Genomic DNA, 22,500 nt, shown 5'->3' with positions numbered 1-22,500 from the left:
GCTCAAAGGGACCACTTGAGTAACCATCAACGTGTCCACACGGGAGAGAAACCCTTCAGCTGCACGTTCTGTTTGAAAGCTTTCAGTCAGCGTGCACATCTAAGGAATCATGAAAGGGTCCACACAGGGGAGAAAGCATTCAGCTGTTACATCTGTAACAAAACTTTTAGTCAGAGAACTTACCTGCGTAACCATGAGCGGATTCACACAGGGGAGAAACCATTCAACTGTGACGTGTGCTTTAAGTCGTTTAGCCAGAAAGCCCACCTCAACACTCATGAACGCATTCACACCGGCGAAAAACCATTCAAATGTCATGTGTGTAAGAAAGCATTTAGTCAGCGCGACCATTTGAACAATCACCAAAGAACTCATACCGGAGAGAAGCCATTCACTTGTGTGTATTGTCACAAATCATTTAGCCAAAGAGCTCACCTGAACACTCATGAACGAACCCATACAGGTGAGAAGATTCCATCACCATGTTGTCAGCCGGCTCCAGCTACAACCTGTTTAGTCCATAGCTGCAAAGCCACCTCGCCAATTGTTCCAACCTGCTGCTCTGCACACAAAGTCACCCCCAAACGAAACAATGAACCAAAGATTCAAAACCGACATCAAAACTTCTGTAACCACCACCACCACCATCACCATTACCATCACCACCACCATCACGCTGAGTCACAGGAATCTGGAGAGAAGCCATTCGCAGCCAACCAGGAGACCAACAGGAAGACCTACACTCCTCGAGCAGGTTCCACAAAGAACACCAGCCATTGTGAGCATTCTTCATCTCAGCCGGTAGAGACACCCCCTGCGGCAGCAGCCCAGCAACAACCACCACCCCTAGCACCGCCGCCACCAACACAGCAACAACAACAGCAGCAGCAGCAGCAACAACAACAACAACAGCAGCAGCAGCAACAACAGCAGCAGCAGCAGCAGCAACAACAACAACAGCAACAACAGCAACACCCAACCCCTGCACCATCTTCCACCCCACATGCTTCACAGCTCTCCCCCATCGCCAACCCCAGTAACATAGGAAGGAACAGCAACAACGGTGGCGGCGGCGGTGGTGGCGGTGGCGGTGGTGGCGGTGGTGGTGGTGGCGGTGGTGGTGGTGTTGGTATTCAGCAGCCAAACCCTCCCACCTTGATCCTGCAGCCATTGAGTATCCCATCGACATGCAGTCACCAGACCCTTCAGAACTGGGAAAATAGTTATTCCTGGGCCAGAGGTTTCCCTGCCATGTCCCCTACCTGGGGCACAGGTTGGACTAATTCCCCCAGTGTCTTCCCATGTACTTTGAGACAGAGCAAATAGTCAGACTTCCATCGCTGCCCCTGCTTGTTTTGGTCTTCATTTCATCCTTCATTTTTCACAAACACCAAACTAATCGAAACCTCGACATTAACCATACAGAAATACATCCTAAACTTATACAGTTCATACACAGACACATACACGGGTATGTATGTTTATATACATATATATTCACACACACACACACACAAACACACACACACACACACACACTTGTATATATGTCTGTGTGTATTCATACCTTTATATGTGTGTGTGTGTGTGTCATATGTAAACGGTTACATATCCAAACCAAAGTTTTGTTCATCTGACCTCTGTCAAACTATACACATCCTCAAATTCTGTACAATCGACCAAAAAGCCAGTTATTATTATTATTATTATTATTATTATTATCATTATTATTATTATTATTATTATCATTATTATTATTATTATTATTATTATTATTATTATTATTATTATTATTATTATTATTATTATTATTATTATTATCATTATCATTATCATTATTATTATTATTATTATTATTATTATCATTATTATTATTATCATTATCATTATTATTATTATCATTATTATTATTATTATTATCATTATTATTATTATTATTATTATTATTATCATTATCATTATCATTATCATTATTATTATTATTATTATTATTACTTACGGTGTCAAGCTGGCAGAAACGTCAGCACACCGAGCAAAATGCTGCCAAGCATTTTGTCTGTCTTTATATTCTGAGTTCAAATTCCGCTGAGGTCGACTTTGCCTTTCATCCTTACTGGCTTGATAAAAATAAGTACCAGTTGAATATTGGGGTCGATGTAATCGACTTAATCCTTCCCTCGAAATTCCTGGCCTTGTGCCAAAATTTGAAACCATTATTATTATTATTGTTATTGTTATTCTTATTATTATTTTGCTTTTATATCAAATCTTTCCATTACATCTTGAATCATTATCCAGACAATATGGGATTTAGAAATCTGCGATTGTTGTTTGTGAGACAAGAAAATATTTTGAAAAACTGAAAATATTTTTAGCATTATCCACAGAAAATTTCTGATGGGTATCATGATATGAACTTTTGAATGAAGCCTCCGTTTATATGTAAAGTAATGTTATATACTGTAAATATGACAAACATATACATATATACCAGGCTTCACACACTGCTTACGTATGTAAAAACTCTACCCAAATGTGGCAAATAATGACATTTACTTAATAAATCTTTCTTAGTCTTCATCAAACACATTGTCACCAACAGAAATATTCCCCTCGAAAATAATTCTTAAAACCCCATTCTGAGTGGAGCCCTACAGTCAGCCAGATCCTGAAGGATGTGGTTGTATCTTTTTATTGGCTCAGCTAAAAGGGGAACCAAGCCATCTCTGACCCTTTTTAGGGTGTCTGAGACAAATAGGAACAAGGGAGGAAGTTATCTTAGATTGTAGAGCAGGCCTGACTACATTCAACAGAGTTGATCCCATCAAAGGGCAGCTAAGGGCCAGGTTGTGTTGTTTAAGCAGGGCTACCACTCAGTATATCATATCTGATGTCGTCCCATCTGATACTTTTTCCTTACTTTTCTTCCCTTAATTACATGGTCAAAAATGAATTTATTTGTGGGTTCGTTTTTATTTTTCTCTTTCCCCTCTCCCCCCTCCCGTTTTATTTATTTCTCATTATCTCTGTATGAATGTTTTTTTTTTGCAGTTTGAAATTAAATTTTCAAAGCTTCAAGAAAAAAAGAAAAAAAAAAGAGAATATCAGGAATTTATGAGAATTTTGACTTTATTCATTTATTTGTTTGTTTGTTTGTTTTGTTGGTTGTTGTGTGGTTAAGAAGTTCACATTGGAACCACATAGTTTGGGTTCAGTCCCACTGTGTGGTACTACAGGCAAGTGTCTTCTATATAACCTTGATCTCACCACTGCCTTGTGAGTGACGTTGGTAGACAGAAATCGTATTGAAGCCTGTCATATTTTGTGTGTGTGTGTAAAATGGACGTTAAACGATGATGAATATATACTAGAATTTGTGTTTGAAGCAATTTATATAATGTAAACACTTTATGTGTGTGCTTAAAAGCTGTGAAACGGTGGTACTTTGTTGAGAGTAGACCCCATTAAAGATGTATTATTTAAAAGCACAGCATACTTCAAAGCTAGGCAAAACAAAATTACACAGGAAGTGAAAGAGAGTGAGAGATATTCATATCTGATGGTCATTTCGACTCTTCAGTGCCCCACACTCGTCCACCATGAAAACAGCCTGCCTTGGCCAGCTAGAGATATTCATACAAATAATGTAAAAGCCGTTCTTACAGAAACCGTGTAAGAATGGCACATGGAAAACAAAATTAAATATATATACATATATAGTTTGCTTTATATCTAAGGAGTTGAGGCAGGGTTTTACAGCCAAATACTCTTCCTGTCAGCATCCCTTAACTGTTTTTCAAGTAAGAGACTCGTAAATTTCACAGGTCTTTGAAAACAGCAACTGGTTGTAATGTCACTCAGCAATGTCAACATCCAAACACACATATTTATGATGAGCTTCCTGGAGATTCTGTCTATTAAACCCTCTTACTAGATTTTGGCCAGTTTGAAGTGAGAAAGCACTTAACCAAGGTGCCATGACAAGCGACTGAACCAGGAACTAAGGTTTTCTAAAGCAGACTCTTAACCACACAGCCATGTGTGTGTTTGTCTCTGGCTATTGTGTGCTTAAAGCACTAGTTCTCGACTAGGCTCCCTATAAGATTTTGGTGGGGCCAGACAAGATTTTGTTTATAGGCAATAAATTGGTCATACATCTACAACAAGCAAAATATTTAAACCTGGAGGGGTGGTCCAGTAGAGTAAATTAAGATACGACAGGCTTCTTTTAGTTTCCGTCTACAAAATCCACTCACAAGGATCTATCTCTTTATACACATATCTATATATATGCTTCTTGAATTTAAAATTTTGAAAACATGGTTTCTTCCATATTCGGAATCTATCTCCGTCATCTAAAACATAAGTAAGAAAAAATTTCGAAAAAGTTCAAAATTTTAAATGGGAAGGTAAATTTGGGGTGGGGGAGCATATTCGTAATCTCCGACATCTAAAACGTAGGGATCTGAAAATATTTTTTTTTAAAAATGCTTTTTTCAAGGAGAGGTTCGAAATTGCATTAGCCCCAGGTATTATAATGTTACATACTATAAGCTTGTATGGGTGATATATATATATTTGGAGAATTTGGAGAATTTGGCTTACAAATACAGAAATTCTAAGATTTAAGCATTTATATTGTAATATTTATAATTTAAGATAACTGTGGGACAGAGAGGAAAAGAGAAAGACAGAAGCGGGGATGGGGGAATGATAAAGAAATATAGAAAAATTAAAAGATGGAAACATGATAAAGGTTTCCTTAAGACAGAGTAAATACAAGGTAATGTAGAGAACATATTTAGGAAAGAGGATGTTAAAAATAAATAAGGTGAATGACCGAATGGAGAGAAAGAAACAGACATATGAAGAAGACGAAGAATTGACTATTAAAGTTTACGAGACAGGAATAAACTCATATATATGTACGAGAGGGTTGAAGAAAGAAAAAGAGACGAAATGACAACAAAATAAAGATGAAGGAAAATGATGGCCTTGCCTCTGTGTGTATGAAATGCTTTTAACATTTAGTTTATAGAGAGATTTTGACACAAAAATGCTGGTTAGAAAAGAAAAATATAAAGGTTGGAAGGATATTTAGAGTACTTCAAGACAGTTCTAAATCCAAGCAGTAAGTAGAATAAAGTTCTGTAGAAAGAAATAGTTTTGGTGACGATACTTTGAAATGAGCTCATTCCCAGATGTCAACAAAGAATAGGAAAGCATCCAAAGTAGTGTTTCTTTTCTCTTGATGTCTAAAAAGTACGTGCTCAGCGTGTAAATAGTCCTTAAGTTCTAGTTGAGATTTAAGCAACGTGTAAGAGGAAGATACATAAAGGATCACCACTGGTGATAAATATAGCAGACAATTAAAAGTGAATAATGCTATTTTGTATATGAAAACACATTTTGTCAGACGGGATGGAACGTATTTTTTAAAAATATGTCAAAGAGAAACAGTGCCTTCGTGGCAGTCAGCACCAAACTGTGCCAGCCGACCCTTGATGTATCGAAAACGTTTAAAGCAGATTTCATTTCTTTTCTATGAAAGAGACATAGCGTATTTATAACAATTGTCGGAACTTAACCAGAAGTTTGTGATATTGTCAAGGCCTTCACTTTTAAGATATTGATATGAATGAATTATATCAAGCGTATCAGATTGCAAAGGTGATTATAGATTACTCTTGGGGCGGTACGGTGAAAAACGTTATCTGAAGCTGTATATTTCGAGGTCTTATACAATCCTTAAAAAAAAAAGTGAGAGCTTCTATCTTCACTATCTCATGCAAAACTAAATTTTTCAACGACGTCTTCAGCTTCGAGAAACGAGGGAAGAAACTGTTTGTAAGCTCCAAGTATCTAACGATTTCTGAAAAGTTTTACTCTGACGCAAAAAAAAAACGAGCTCCTGAGCAACGGAAAGCACGCACGCACACACATATATATATATGCTTCAGGTGGTGTAGATTCCGATTATATCGAAATTTATAGTGAAATAAATTTTGCGTGGATACGGGAGAGGAGTTTCGGAAAATTCACACGAGTCGGCTTTGTTTCGTCAGAACTTTCGGGAAAATGCTTTTCTTTTTTCTTTTTTCAAAGAAATTCTCTACAAACATCTTTCCGAGTGAGTAGATTACGATTATATCGAAATTTATAGTGAAATAAATGAAATGGAAGGCTCGCACACATACATTCTGACACACATCGCATCTATCTACAAAATGAAACTTGAAAAAATTGTGCTGTTTCAGTATGTATCTGTGCGTGTTCACCACTTTATTTTCCTCATTAAATTCCGTTATAATTATATCTTACACCCTCTGAAAGGTATTTGTAGGAAATTTTAGAAAAAATACCCATTTTTCTGAAAGTTATGAGGAAACAAGGCCGATTCATGTAAATTTTTTCTGAAACCTCTGCCCAGCCACGGAAAATATATTTCACAATAAATCCCGATATAATCGTAATTTACACCATCTGAAGCGTATTTGTAGAAAATTTTATTTAAAAATATCCATTTTTCTAGAAGTTATGAGGAAACAAAGTCAGAAAAGGGGGCACATTTGTGTAGATATGTCGTTGTTTCGTCAGTCTCAGAGAGAAACATTGAAATATGAAAAAGAGCTCAATGTTTGCCATTTCCAGTTTTCCATATTTCAAAATTACAATTTAATAATAAATTTCCTTCATATTAACAATTCTCTAAAATAAAGATTTTGTTACAGAATAAAAGTTTTATTAAATCTCAACAGTTATTTTTTCTTTTTATCAATTATAATTTTAAAACAGTTTTGTTCACAAAGATTTAAACTTTAAATTGCGCGCGCGCGTAACACACACCCACTCACGCACTCGTACATTTATTTGGATGTTTACTAAAATATATGTATAATTAAACTTTAGATAAAACAAAACATTTTTAATTTCCCTTCGCTTTAGATCGTTTATGCGGGTTGGTGCCCCAGCATGGCCGTAGCGTCAAGGCTGAAACAAAAGAATAAAAGTATATACATGCATGTATATATATATATATATATATATATATATATATATATATATATATATATATATGTGTGTGTATACATACATATATATATATATATATATATATTAATCGTGTGTGTGTATGTATGCATGCATGCGAGGAAATATAAATATAGAGAGGATATACACAGAATACACACACATGTATGTATACATACATACATATATATATATATATATATATATATATATGTATGTATGTGTGTGTGTATGTATGTGTGTGTGTGTGTATGTACTGATCAGCAGAAGTTACAAAGTGGCATGAGTCAAGAACTGAGATTTTCGTGCTTGCCACTTATTTTTTACAAAATAAAACAAAACAGGAAAATTACAAAATAAAATATATATTTTACTAAACTTATATATATTTAATAAACACAATAAATATTTTTATGAGTTACTGTTATATATATAAACTAGAAAACACTTTTGTGTTTACAGTTCTGTGCCATTAAGAACGTCTCGTCAAGCTCAACTAAATCGCGATCTACATCATCATTTAACCCATCAACAACAGAACACTGTTCCCTAAACTATTTACTATTTTCTTACAGTATATTAAACCTTAGTCTGCTTTTATAACGCAAGATATTCCAACCAGAAGCCGGTCATCTCTCTCTCTCTCCTAAATCGACCTGAAGCATGGCCGAGCACTACCCTTCCCCTGTGAACAGTTGGATTTATCTCCCCTTGGCTTCTACCCTCTTCCTTGGTTGCCGACTCATTATGTTGACGCTTGTTGGTAAAAAAAATTCCGCAAATAAAACTAATTCTGGTCTGTCTGTGCGTCGTATTATTTCGTGAGTGAAGTGTGTGTATGTATTTTGCTTTCTTACTCAGGTGGCCGCGTAAATCTACACTGATGTAGCTGCAAAAGTGTGTATATATATGGTGAACCAGCGAGTGACGGATAACTGGCGCAGCTGTCCAGGTTTGTAGACCTCCTCCTCCTCCCGTGCTCTGGCTACAACCAGAGAAACTCCACTAAATAACACACAGCAATTCTCTTCTCTAAACCAATTGGAAAAAAAAATATCCCACCTTTCAATATTGCTTAATTGTTCCTGTAATTCCCAAATTCCTAAATTTTATAGAGAAAAAACATACGCACACACACGCGCACACATACACACACACACACACACACACACACACACACACACACACACACACACACACACACATATATATATATATATATATATATATATATATATACACATACACATGCATAAATGAATGTGTGTGTGTATAGAAATACATATACAGACGTACACATATATATATGTATACATACATACATGATCATACATGCACATATATAAGTATGTCTAAAATATTCTCTAAATGTAAATTATTAAAAAAAAAAGGGTTCAATTTGATTAAGTTTAATAATCCTTACAATCAGGACTGACAGGTTGCAATAAGTGTAGAGAGAGAGAAAAGTCCTCCCTTTGAAAGCCTTACGGAAAGTTAGGACGGCACCTTTCGTGACAGACCTTGATTCACTCAAAAGCTTTCGACCCAGATGAGAAACCAATCTGCTAGACACATAGATATTTACGTAATTTTCATCAGATTCTCTTCTGCAGCATCGATAGCAATGTTCCCTTTCTTCTATCTGGAGTTATTTTTCACTTTTCAGTTTGTATTTAGAAGTGGGAATGTGGAGGCTAACTGCTTGATAATCTCATAATCTAGACAAACCATAATTGGTCAATATTACTACCCACTACATAGAAATGTTACAGAAAACAACGGCAAGAAAAAACACTGAACGCTCTCACAAGAATTCATTGTTTCTTTTTGTCTGTGTTGCTGGAATTCATCTGAAAGAAATTACATTGATTTTGGTTATTTTCCTACCATATCTAAACTAGATCTGCTTTCAATGTCTCTCCCTTTGAAGAGATAGGAAAAAAAACTAAAGTTAATTTATTCACTAATGCTGGTAGTAGAACTGTAGACTTTGGCTTATAGTCATATCAAATAGTTTCTCTCTCGAAAATTATGGCAGTAAATGAACTTACTAGTTGAGGAATAACCTGGAAAGCTAAAATTCTCCAACACAAAAATATGTGATTGTAACTCTAAACGTATTGGTTAATAGGTGTAGTGGCTTGGCGGCGAGAGACTGTTGTATATCTATGTCCTTCACTACGCTACATTTCATAGGTTCCAGTTAATATTTATTCTAGTGATACGGTATAAAGTTCAGCTTTAAATGTCACTAAGATTGTTTTGTTAATCGAGTAATTTGCTAATTAATGAATAATATAGACACCCAATTGATCATGTGTGAAAAGGCGGGCAGCCTAAAAGAATCAGGATGAATCTAATAACGAAAAGGAATTCTATGTTCATCTAACAACACCTTCATTTATATAGCTACGTCTCTACCAACTTACCTGGCTTTCCCTTTTCTATTTTCATGTCTTTACAAAAAGTTACTACCTTAATCGTTCACACAATAAAACTAGAGTCTCTCAGTCGGTGATTTTGCCAGACCCGTTTATGATTCTAGAGAAGAAAAAAATTAATAACTAATTAATAAATTAATTAATAAACTAAAAGGGGACTCAAACTTACGTATGTTCTTTTCATGACATACATTACAATATTGACATACATCATTACTTCTCAACTACTGTGTATTTGCCCCATATTCTTCATCAAATATAACAAAAAAATCAAATAATTGCTCGTTTCGATTAGCCCCATTTACTGCAGTTCGATTTATCCAGTTCTATTTACTAGAACACAACAACATTTGAATAAACTCTTAATTAATTTGAATGTTTTGGTATTTAAAAAAAGTTCCTAATTTATATAACTTGTTAATTTTCCAATTTTAAAGATGTCTCCTCGTATTTCTTAAAGTAAATCTTCCTCTTGAAATCTGACATTTTTCTTACAACCATACTCTAAAGTATAATGTATTGGGACTCTGGTCTAATGTCATTTCATTTATATTTTTGTTGCCTTAATTAATTCACCGATATTTCCTTTTCCATTTAACAATAACTGTATTTCCTTTCAATTTAATATAGAGGTGATTATTTACAGGTAGAATCTAAACTACGATATATCAGATTTCTCCTGTAATTAAACATTTTAGTTATCACCTGTAATTAAACTTTACATGTTTCTTATTGACACACCTTAATATTCGTTAACACAGAACGACAGAACTAGACAGGCTAACGTATAAAAATATATAAAGATGTGTGTGCGTGCGTGCGTGTGCATGTGTGTGCGTGCGTGCGTGTGCATGTGTGTGTTAAATATGGGATTCAGCCTTCATAGAATGACTAATAAATACTAGAAGGGTCTAAAATGTATAACGAGAAGATATATATATATATATATATATATATATATATATATATATATATATATGTATATATGTATGTATGTATGTATGTATGTATATGTGTATATATGTGTGTGTGTGTGTGTATATATATATATATATATATATATAATATACATAAATATACATAAATATATATATATATATATATATATATATATATATATAATATACATAAATTACATACACACATATATATATACACACACACACACACACACGTACATTATTGCACATAAAACCTGAAACACCATTCAGAATTTTACGGAAAATCAATCGAATAAACAAATAGCAATTAGTTGATGTTGCTTTTTAATTTTCAAAATTTATAACTAAAACATTGATATGAATTCAAATTAAAACTGATAGAAGTATATCTCTCCTCAGAAATTGTTAAATCTTTTCTCATTTTGATTTCTGTTTTAACTGTCCTTAAAAATCTTTATATTTTTATACAAATAACTGGTTAACTTGGGTATAATGTTACATAAATATATGTGTTCAAATTTGTTATAATCCAACAAATTCTACCTGATGCCATGGTTCTGAATTCGAATATACAACACTTATATCTAATTAGTATTTTTATTTATAAACATACAGTCTGTTTATGCTTTATTCTAAAAACGTCTGATTTGAAAGTATTTAAACAATTTACATCCCATTTGTCAGCCATGTAACATTTCCTACTACTAAAACCAAGCTAGAGAAATGATTTAGTCTCATAAAAAATAACTGATACAGTTTTGAGAGGAGGAGGACAGTTTTGCCTGTGAACGCTCTCTCTCAGAATTACATGAAAGTTTACAACAAATGACTAAAAGAAAAAACTTCATAAGATTTGAAAAAGCTGTTGCCAGAAAGTCTATGTATTTGATGGAAAGTCTCTAAGTGTCTCAGCTAATGCAATTTAATTCCGGGTGGATTAATGTAACACTATATATTTCACAATACACCCCAAATTTCTGTAGTTATTTCGTTTTTGACTTTAAACATATTTCTCTTGCTTTTCTATTTTAGATTTGTTATTTAAAAAAAAAACCAATTTGCTTTGTGTTTTGTTAGGAAAATTTATCTGAAACATCTTAAGAAAATATAAAGATAATAGTTTAAAAAAAAAAAAAAGTTCTCCTTGTCTGTTTCAGCTGGGTGTATACGTCAATGTAATAGTTTTATCATCTCACTTATGGACCATTTTGTGTCAGATTTTAAAGACTGCCTCGGGTGGATAAAAGACTGTCTGGAGTATCTAGGGTAGATTCTATGTTTACATGGGTCTATCCAACCAAAGATTTCGTGGAAACAAACTGTTTAAATAATATTGTTGTTTCTTTATTTTATTACTTAAAGTCTGAAACCTTTTCATTTTTATGGTTAATAAATGGTGCCATGATTTAGGGATAGATTCTATAAAACAAAGAATGAAAACTAACAACAACTCGACTTTATTTTCTATAACTGGTTGTTCAATTTATATTTTGTGAAAGAGAGTAGAAACTTTTTTCTTTCTGTTAGAACCCAAAAGAATATTTCTCTTTTCGGTTTTGGTTTCTATTTCAGAAAAAATACAACTAAGAATAGAAACCAGTTTCAACAGTACAAGAGATTCCGTTCTGAATTCTGTTGTTTCTACACGTGCTCTGTGTGTGTGTGTGTGTGTGTGTGTGTGTGTGTGTGTGTGTGTGTGTGTGTGTGTGTGTGTGTGTGTGTGTGCGTGTGCGTGTGTGTGTTGACTTGAACATCTGTTGTTTGTCATGAGTTGAACGAAACTTCAGAAAATATCAAATGAAATTAGGAAATAAAAATAATCAGCGATGTTGTTTTATACTTTAATTTTTAATTTATGATGACCTCATAACTCAAAGGTTTCGTACAAATTGTACAGAAATAGCTAAGTAGTAATGGGTGAAACAGAAGTCTTAATGCTTTTATACAGAAAGAATCTTATTGAGCCAAGCTCTACGGATGTAGCTTTAACTTTTGGTAGAATATTCATTCGTATTTTAAAGAATAAGTGAATAACGAGTGAAGAATTAACGACTCAATACATCTTTGGTGTGTTTCTTCTTTAAATATGCAAACTGTTTCGTCAATTTTCAGTTCATCAAAGGTTAATCTACATTCTTTTCAAGACTTCTGTTTGAGTAGAAAGTTAGTTGGTTGAAATCTTAATCTTCACAATCAATAGACGTATTTAGCCACCGTGAAGAGTGAAACGTTGTGAAATGAAAAAAAAAGTGACTATCCAGAGAAATGTCAATTCTGTCTTAAATACTGACCTGTTACTCAAGGTCAAATGTATTGAATATAGATCAATATTTAGCAATGATCTTTATGTGGGTTTCCTGAAATAGACTTACAAAAGAAACACACAACTGTTTTAAAACGTTGTACAAGAAAGGTTGTTGTGAGTTAAGAGTTTCGTTGCATCATCATAAAACAAAATATGCTACAACGTCATATTTTCTTAAACCTTGTCTTGATGGCTACAGGTCTGTCCTGTCCTACAGTAAGAAATCGAAGACAAATAACTTAAACCCTTTTCCTCCTAATTATCAAAGCTCAAAATCTTCGTTGACTGTAGTTTTGATCTTAAGGCCCAGCATCAAAGTTTGGTCCATTCACCATCTGTTCTGCCGTATGCTCCATAGAACCTTTCTAATAAATCAATGTATTACATATATATATATATATATATATATATATATATATATATATATATATATATATAAAATGTATATATATAATGTGTGTATGAATGAATGTATGTAGGTATGTATGTATGCGTGTATGTATGTATATATGTGACACATACCTATAACAAGGTATGTGTGCAAGTATATATATATGTGTATATGAACACATGCATAAAAAAAATTGCGCTCTATTAATTATAATGATAAAAAAAAGGTTAGGGGACATAACTCTAAATGATTCGCGTTCAATCTTGTATATAAAAAATCGTCGAAGGGAGATAAACCAATTCAGGCGCCAGTGACGTCACAGAGTCTTTTAATCACACCTTTAATTAGTTGAGTGTGATCAGTGCATGATAGCTGATTTGTCGAGTGAGAGGAGGATTTTGTTTAATGGTGGTGGTGGTTGTGGTGGCGGAGGTTAGTCTTGAGCGTGTTGTTGTTGTTGATGGTGGTGGTGGTGGTGGTGTGAGTGGGTGTGGTAGATCTGGTGGATATGGGCGATGGTGGTGGTAGTGATTGGTATTTCTAGAAGTGGGGGGGATTGTTTAACCCAAGGTCAGCTCTGATCGAGCAGATCTATGATCAAAGATCATGATCAAAGGCGGCACGTTCAGCTAGGTTCATATGGAAACTCTCTGACTGGAGCCTCATGGTGAAGAGGTGTGAAAGTGGTGGTGGAAGGGGGATGTTGGGACGACAATGATGGCGGTGGTGGTGGTGATGATGATGATGTTATTTAACACCAAGCCAGCTCTGATCCAGAAGACCTATCATCAAAGACATCCCAACCGTGACCATCTCGTTTATGTTATAGAAACGCTCTATACTTAAGATCTGTTTCCTTTTGTTTTTTAAAAGACAGAAATGGATATGATTTGAGTGAAATGTATTCGTTATTTCTAGCAGGTCTAGCGACCACTTAGGATTAGGGGTGGTGGGTGGGGCTGGTGAGAGAATCCGGAATAGCAGTGGTGGTGGTGGTGGTGGTGGTGGTGGTAAGGGAGTGGTGGTGGTTGTGGTGTCACAAGACTTCGTTGTTCCCCCTCCTCCTACTACTACTACTTCTACTACTGCTACTGCTACTACTACTACTACTACTACTACTACTACTACTACTACTACCACTACTACTATGGTGCAGTGGTAGTGAAGGGGCAGGTTGTTTAGCTCACAAGTTGTGTCAGTATTGCCCAACACCGATATTCGCGTCACCTTGTATTTTGAGCTACGGTCAGCTCACTCGCGAGCTCTACTGGTAACATGTGATCCAGTACAACCTGTCACGTGGTCCGGCCGTCGGCAACTGAACCGACGACCCCACCGAGCTTGCTTGGAGAGTGGACTGGCTTTCAGACACCCTGCGAGATAAAAAAAAAACCCCATCCAAGGTAGATGAACTCAGAAAAGCCAACGGCCATCCAGGTACAAGATATCCATGTGCACATTTAGCCTACAAGGGAGCGGGGGTAGACTCTAAGTGGTGGCGAAGGCAACTACCCCAGGATATGGAGAACTCTGATAGAAAAACCTGGGGTTTGTTGATCGTTGAGGTTTTAGTAAACATTTGCACCAAACTCCTGCCAACAGCATTTCCAAATATGTTGCTGGTCCTATACAAGCCTTTGCCACTATAAACAAGTCATCTGTGCTGTGAGGGTTGTCTAATAGTTGGATGTTGGACTCCTCAGACGTCGAAATCGACGGGAGAATGTGTTATGCGTTGAGTAAACATCAGTGTTGATTTTTGTTGGGGACGTGGAGGCTAAAATACGTCTTAGCAGGTCTAAAAGAACCCCACAGGGTCACTAAACGGTCGGCACTGGCTTTATAGTTAATAAGTAGTTGAGAAATAAATCTTTCAGTCCAGAGGATGTCTGTATATGATAGGCCACACCGCTGTCCAAAGAACTGGTCCCTATACTTGACAAATAATTGAACTGAATAAGAATTAGGTAAACTGTTTAAAAACACAACGAAACTCCTGCTGTTCATTTGATCTTCAGACTAGTTTCATAGAATAGACATCTAGAATTTTAACAGAAATGAAGATATCTCTGTTGTTTACAAATCATAACAAGAGGGTTTATTAGTTTGAAAACTTCTCAAGTTTGGTGAATGAAATTGGTTCGACGGAAACTGTGGGAAAGGCCGTCAACTAAGCTGTCTTTGAAATTGAGAAGCAGTCATATTATACACGATGTGGCGTGATTGTGATTTTATGTAGGGATCACATTAAGGATACAATCGTTTGTGGGATATTCAGCCACTTTCCCTGAGAAGGAGAAACTATATGGGAACACGTCAGGTGAATTGTACTGGACGTCAACGTCCCAACTTTATCACAAACAATCATTTACACAATAATTCTTTCTACGATAGGCATAAGGCAAGGCCTAGGAAGAAATTCTTTTTTGGTGGGGATGGTGGGTCCTCTTGCAATTTTTTGGAAGAGTTTTCAACTTGAGATGGTTCAACATCAAGTGGGAAACGCTTGAAAATTTGATCAGGGCACTCCTTTATGAAGATTTTGTTGATTTCCTGGCTCACACTGCAGAAGACAAACAACACAGTATGGATCGTTTTCCTGCTTCATGTAAAATCTTTGGGCTTAGAATAAATCTGGAAAAACAGGGGAATATTTACACCTGCAACAAGCAAACTGTATGTTGAACCAGATATAGTGTATGGTACAAAATTGGATGTAGTTGACACTTTTGTTTACCTGGGCAGCATGTTATCAAGAGGAAATTCCCTAGATGCAGAAACACATTTACACATTCAGAAAGCATCTGTAGCATTTGGGAAGCTTGAAAAGAGAGTCTGGGCAAATTGCAGCATCTCCAGCAAGACCAAGCTCGATGTTTACAAGACTTGCATACGAATAGCTCTACTGCAGTCTTCTGAAACATGGCAGTACACTCAAGCCATCTCAAGCTGCTTAAACACTTTCACAAAATGTGTTTGAAACACATATTCAAGTTCAAGTGGCAAAATTACACACCTGAACACAGAAGTTCTTGTAAAGGCAGGGTGCGTCAGCATCCCATCACTTATCATATCTACTCGGATGCTTTAAAGGATAATAAGATTCAGAAGCAGTTGTTTACGGTGAGTTGTACTTTGGAAGTATCCTCAGCACAAACTACAAAAAAGGTACAAAGACTGCATAAAAGGCAACCTGAAGGAACTGCAAATCAATATAAGGCACTGGGAAGAACTTGCTTCAGAAAGTACTACCTGCTTTTATAGCAAGTTGATAGAGGTTGTTTATCCCGTCCCCCTCCGACTTCTAGTTCATGCAATTGAAAACAAAAACCGCATTATTTCTGGCATGATCCAATAGTAAGGTTCTTTCTTCCTCTGTAACAGTCTTCCTTTCCACAAAGTAAAATTCACCTTCATTCGAGCAGCTGTTTCTTTTGTGTGAATTTACTGGTCTCTCTACTAAGCCCTGTTCTTATTCTAGTTTTGTTTTGTTTGTTTTTTGTTTTTTGTTCTTCATGTGCAGAATTGTCACTTTCACAACCGTTCAGTATTGTAGAGATCTCTTCCTGTTGCAACTGGGATAGTCACTGCCTTCTGACGATTAAATTTTGGGGATCTAAAAGTCTTTCTTCCGTGATAGGGAGCATGTCTTTCTTTGTTCAAATTTTATGCATTCTTTTTCGGTATCCAATTTCGGTAGACGCGCTTCTGCATTCCATTCCAGTTCTGTTATCGTTTTGAGTCCATTTCCTCCTAATCTTTGTTGCAGTATTTGGATAACGATCAGGTTCACCCTGTTGCGCAGTGGAACACTTGCCGTGCGAGAGACCTTCACCCTGGGTTCGGGTCTCATAAACGCAGTTTTTGATGATTTCTATTTGGTATTACAACTGTGTTGGTGAGGTGTCGCAATCACCAGTGTTTTTAGCGAGACACCATATCTAAGGGTTTCAATTCCTAGACCAGGTGGTGCGTTGTGTTCTTGAACAAGACCCTTCTTCTCACGTTGCTCTGCGATCTATTTGACACCTGATATGATATGTGGTACACTTGTGCACCTGTTCAGGCAACGTTGATTTGATGGAGGGAGTGAACTAATGTACAGCATAAGCATTTGATCACTATAAACGAATCATTTGTGCAGGTCACTCGGCAAAAAAGCTGAACGCTCATACGTCGTCTTCGACGGGAGAGTCTATCATCACTATTACTATTATTATTATTATTATTTTTATCTCAGGTTTTGTTGGAACTCCTGAAGTCTTGCATGAGTAGCGGGTTTGCTGCCTGCAGCCTACGCTACCACGCCGTCTGTTCTTTTCGACTATCAAATACTGTCCTGGTTATTCTCGCCGTACCAAGGAGGCAAACCTTTTGTAACAGTTCCGCTGGGCACTCTATTCCAATTCCCTTGATATTCCTCTTGATACTTTCTGATGTTGCCCCAAGGACAGCAACAATTGACATTTTCTTCCTCTCCTTTATTTTCCATAACCGAGCTATTTCGTACTGAAGAGGATTGTATATATATCTATTTTCGCCTTCCTTCTTCAATATTTGTGGATCAAAGGGGCATGCAACATCAAATATAGAGCACATGTGGTGCAAATATATAGCACATGTGGTGCATGTTATCCACTACCACCATGTTCGGTCTGTTATGCTCTAGAATCTGATCTGTTTGGATTGGGAAATCCACAGGATTTTGCAGGTCCCAGACTCCGCCACTCTATACGCTTTGTGCTCATACCACGTCTTACCTCTCTCTGGAGCCCACTTTTTGCACCGTGTCTTAGTATATGAACGAACGAGATTAATATGTGTGTTTGTAATTATATATGTACGTATGTGTGCCATTGTGTGTATTGTGGTCTATGAAAAGAAACACCATGTTCTTGCATGTTATAAGTGACTAAAAGTGTTAGCAACAGAAAAGGTATCTTTGGGGGAGTGTTTTCTATAAGCTTGGGCTGATCAATAGTGAAAATATTTTGTAGATGGAAACTATATGGAAATGCGTCATGTGTGTGTGTGTGTGTGCGTGCGTGTGTGTGTGTATGTGTGTGTATGTGTGTGTGTGTGTATGTGTGCGTGCGTGCGTGTGTGTTAGCGACGGAAGCAGTATTAATACCGAATGGCAATCTTTATATCGTACTAAACGTGGATATATTATTAGAATACCAAATACTGCCGTATTCGCCTTGAGAGAGCCTCTCACGTAGACAAACGGTAAATTGTTGGCAGTCAGATTTCGCTGGTATGCGGGGACTGGGCGCCTGCCACTGAAGAAACACAGTACACAGAAATCATGTGATCCAGCTGTTGCGGTACCGATATCAGGCAGTTCTCATCTACTACAATATACATGTGTGCTCTTAGTACTTTACGTCTATATGAGAGGAACTCTCAAGGCAAATGCTGCAATATTTGGTGTCCTAACAATACACCCATGTTTAGTTGCATATAAAGATTGCATATACTCACATAAACAACCCCCCTCCCATTTCGTGAGAAAAGGAAGGGGCCTCTACATAGTCACTCAACCTGCTAGAAATAACACACAAGGACTCACTAGATAATGTAGTTCGAGATACATTATAAGGGGATGGTCATGGCTAGAACACCTTTGATGCTATGATTGCTCAATCATGAAGACTAAATCTATGTCATGAAATTTCAATATAATTTTCTCTTGATACATTTCTGCTTCACATTTTTTTGTATTTCAATTTTATCCATGTTTCCTATATATGGAATTGTGACATTTTCTTGTATTTTAAATTTGCTTGCTGTGTTTTAAATTGGTTTTTGTTTCCTGTATTTTGTAGCCGTGCACCATGTATCCAGTGCAGCCGATGTACACTCCAGGGAACCAGTTCAATTTCGAGGTGCATGGTCAGTCCTATTACCCCAACAGCCATGTGAAATACCATGACAAGTCTCTTCCTATGGAGAAACCGTTCAGCTATGATTTCTTTACAAAAAACCTCTCAAGCCGTGTCACATCGAACAACAGCAGTAGTCACCTCCATCACCAAGACAACAGCAATAACAATAGCAACAACAACAACAGTAGTAACAACAACAATAATAACAGCAACAATCTTCATCAATGCAACAGCCGGGGTGAACGACTCTCTACAGAAGACAAGCAGTATTACTGCGGCTTCTGTAAAAAGTTTTTCGCCCAAAGGAGCCAACTGGAAGCTCATGAGATGACACACTTAGAGAAGACATTCAGTACTTCATTCTTCAGTCGAGCTTTTCCACTTCAACATTCTTCTGACTTCAAGAACTTTGATCAAGTAACAATGGATCGTTCTTTTGGCCTCACCAGTAACTTTGACAATGAGGCTGACCACAATAACAATCCAAACTCCATGTTCTCCAGTCGTTCCGCATTTCCGTTTTATTCTTCTCATTCTCATCTTCACAGCCAAGGCATCCCAAAAGATACAAAGGACATAGACCTTAGTCGTTCACATTGTGACAATACGGCAGGAGCAGCTTCAGTAGGGTTGACGTCAGCTGATAAATTATTCAATTGTGATATTTGTGGAAAGGCATTTGCACAGCGGACCAATCTGGCAAACCACCGACGGATCCATACGGGTGAAAGGCCTTTTACTTGTTTGGAGTGTGGAAAATCTTTTAGCCAACAAGGGAACTTGAAGATACATGCACGAACACATTCCGGAGAGAAACCTTTCAACTGTGAAACCTGTGGTAAATCTTTTAGCCAGAGAACTAACCTCGACAACCATCGGCGTGTCCATTCTGGAGACTTGTTCAACTGTCGCTTCTGCTCGAAAGCGTTTTCTCTGCAAATTAATCTCCGCAACCATGAACGGGTCCACACTGGCGAGAAGCCCTTTAAATGTACTTACTGTCCGAAAATGTTTAGCCAACAAGGAAATCTGAGAACTCATTTAAGAACTCATACCGGGGAAAAACCCTATCACTGCGACACTTGTGGTAAGTCGTTTTGTCAAAAAATAAATTTAGATAATCACCGTCGTATTCACACTGGAGATCTGTTTAAGTGTTCGTTTTGCTCGAAAGCTTTCTACCAGCAAATAAATCTACGTAACCATGAACGCATTCACACAGGCCAAAAGCCGTACCACTGTGCATATTGTGACCGCACTTTCTGCCAACAGACAGAATGGAAAAACCACGAACGAGTGCATACAGGAGAAAAACCATTTGTTTGTGCAGTTTGCGGAAAAGCATTTAGTCAACAGGGCAATCTGAAAATTCATTTGAGAACCCACACTGGAGAGAAACCTTACAGTTGTATGGACTGTGGGAAGGCATTTTGCCAAAAAATCAACCTTGACAACCATCGACGAACTCACACGGGAGAGCTGTTCAAATGCACAATGTGCTCAAAAGCATTCACTTTACAGATCAGTTTGAAGAACCACGAACGGGTGCACACCGGAGAGAAACCATTCATCTGCACAGTGTGCCAGAAGGCATTTAGTCAACAGGGAAATCTCAAGACGCACATGCGCAAACATACGGGTGAGAAGCCTTTTTCATGCAACGTATGCGGAAAGGCATTTTCCCAGAGGGGAAACCTCAATCATCACCGGAGAACACACACAGCAGCGGAATTAACAGCAAAGTTCTCGTTAACCTCCCCAGCAGCTGCTGCAGTTGCACTGAACAAACCAAATGATAGAAGTAACAACAACAACGATAATAATAATAATAACAATAATAATAATGGCAGTAGTACACCAATTAAATCTTCAGTTGGGTCACCACCATTGACACCAGCCGCACTAACATCACCATATCCAAACAGGGACAATAAACTCTTTCAAAGGAATATTGGGGGTTTGAAATCAAGTCTTGACCTCAGTAGTATTGGTGGCAGCCCCGATCCTGATGGCCCTCTCCATAATTCATCACTGATTGATGGGTCCATCAGCTCAGGGACTGGAATATTAAAAGACCGTCTAAGGGACCCACAGGCCCTCAGTGCCTCGGCACGTCTACAAGCTTCTGCAATGACGTCATCGTGGATGACTTCCCCTTACCTACAAGATATGCCACAAAGCTGGGAAAATAATTACCTGTGGTCGCGAAGTTTCGCCATGCCGCCCATGACAACCTCTTACTGGCCGAATGTACCGGCCCCGTTGCCATGCGGAAGTATGAAGCAAGGCAGGCAAAGTCCTTGGACCAGCATTCAGGGAATGCACACTTCCCAAAAATGTGCAATCGATGCACAAAACCACTGCATGAAGTGATGCATTGCCAAGACATGTCACTATCATGAAACAGAAGAAAATAGTTATATATATAAAAAAAAAAATTTATATCTTCACACCAAGCAACAACAACAACAATAACAAAAGCAATATGATGCCAAATTAAGCATTTGAACTTTGAAATAATTAATTTAGGTTGTTCAAACAGAAATTCCTTGTTTTTAAAGAAAGACAATGCACGCACATGCACAAGTGTAAATATAACAATAATATATAACAAGACACACTTTTATATATGTATATATATATATATGTGTGTGTGTGTGTATGTGTGTATCTATATATATATATATATATATAAAATATGTAATATATAATATAATATATACATATATATATATATATATATATGTATATACACATTCATACATATGCACATATATATACACACATATAAATACATCTATATGTATATATATAGTTATATAACGCATACATATTCATATATTGTATGTATACATACATACAGCAATATCTATACTTTTATATACACCTACTTTCACGTATCAGTATAAATGTAATTGTTGACAAACCTTATCTGATTGGTTATATTGTTGATTTTAATATCATTATTGACAAAACAGTAATAATTGACTGCACGATGTAATGATGTTATATTGTGGCAAATGACAGTTAAATGGAAACTGCTGACAGTACAATACAACCATTGTCAGTACAACAGAGAAAGTGATAATTGATTGTCCAGTGTACTGAGTAACTCCACAGACTATTAAATGACAGTAAAATATAGCACCTGATGGTAAAATGTAGCTATTGATTGTGAAATGTAACTATTGACAGTAAAATGTAGCTATTAGCAGTAAAATATTGCTATTCATGGTAAAATGTAGCTATTGATGGTGATATGCAGCTATTGACAATAAAACTTAGCTATTTATTGTGAAATGTAGCTATTGACAGTAAAATGTAGCTATTGATAGTAAAATGTAGCTATTGACGGTAAAATGTAGCTATTGACAGTAAAATGTAGCTATTGATGGTGATATGCAGCTATTGACAATAAAACTTAGCTATTTATTGTGAAATGTAGCTATTGACAGTAAAATGTAGCTATTGATAGTAAAATGTAGCTATTGACGGTAAACTGTAG

At 36.6% G+C, this 22,500-nt stretch overlaps 2 protein-coding genes across 2 annotated transcripts in view; both read left to right on the top strand.

Moving 5' to 3' along the window:
- The window catches only part of LOC106870051 (uncharacterized), a 35,201-nt gene extending 32,080 nt beyond the window's left edge, over positions 1 to 3,121 (top strand). The window contains exon 4 of the mRNA XM_089363311.1: positions 1 to 3,121. This exon is cut by the window's left edge and continues 586 nt beyond it. Coding sequence (XP_089219437.1) covers positions 1 to 1,326 — 1,326 coding nt within the window. The 3' untranslated portion in view covers positions 1,327 to 3,121.
- Positions 3,122 to 7,787: 4,666 nt separating this feature from the next.
- LOC106870077 (uncharacterized) lies at positions 7,788 to 21,409 on the top strand. Its single transcript, XM_014916050.3, has 2 exons — positions 7,788 to 7,981; positions 18,936 to 21,409. Exon 2 carries the CDS (start codon positions 18,945 to 18,947, stop codon positions 21,366 to 21,368), a length of 2,424 nt encoding a protein of 807 aa, XP_014771536.1. The 5' UTR covers positions 7,788 to 7,981; positions 18,936 to 18,944; the 3' UTR covers positions 21,369 to 21,409.
- The last annotated feature ends 1,091 nt before the right edge of the window (positions 21,410 to 22,500 follow it).

The sequence above is a fragment of the Octopus bimaculoides genome, chromosome 14 (genome assembly GCF_046866305.1).
Source record: "Octopus bimaculoides isolate indiv1 chromosome 14, ASM4686630v1, whole genome shotgun sequence".
Lineage (NCBI taxonomy): Eukaryota > Metazoa > Mollusca > Cephalopoda > Octopoda > Octopodidae > Octopus > Octopus bimaculoides.
This window is presented reverse-complemented; position numbering and strand designations above follow the sequence as displayed.

Excerpts from the sequence above, each read along its gene's own strand:
- LOC106870077 (XM_014916050.3), top strand. The coding sequence starts at position 18,945 with ATGTATCCAGTGCAGCCGATGTACACTCCAGGGAACCAGTTCAATTTC.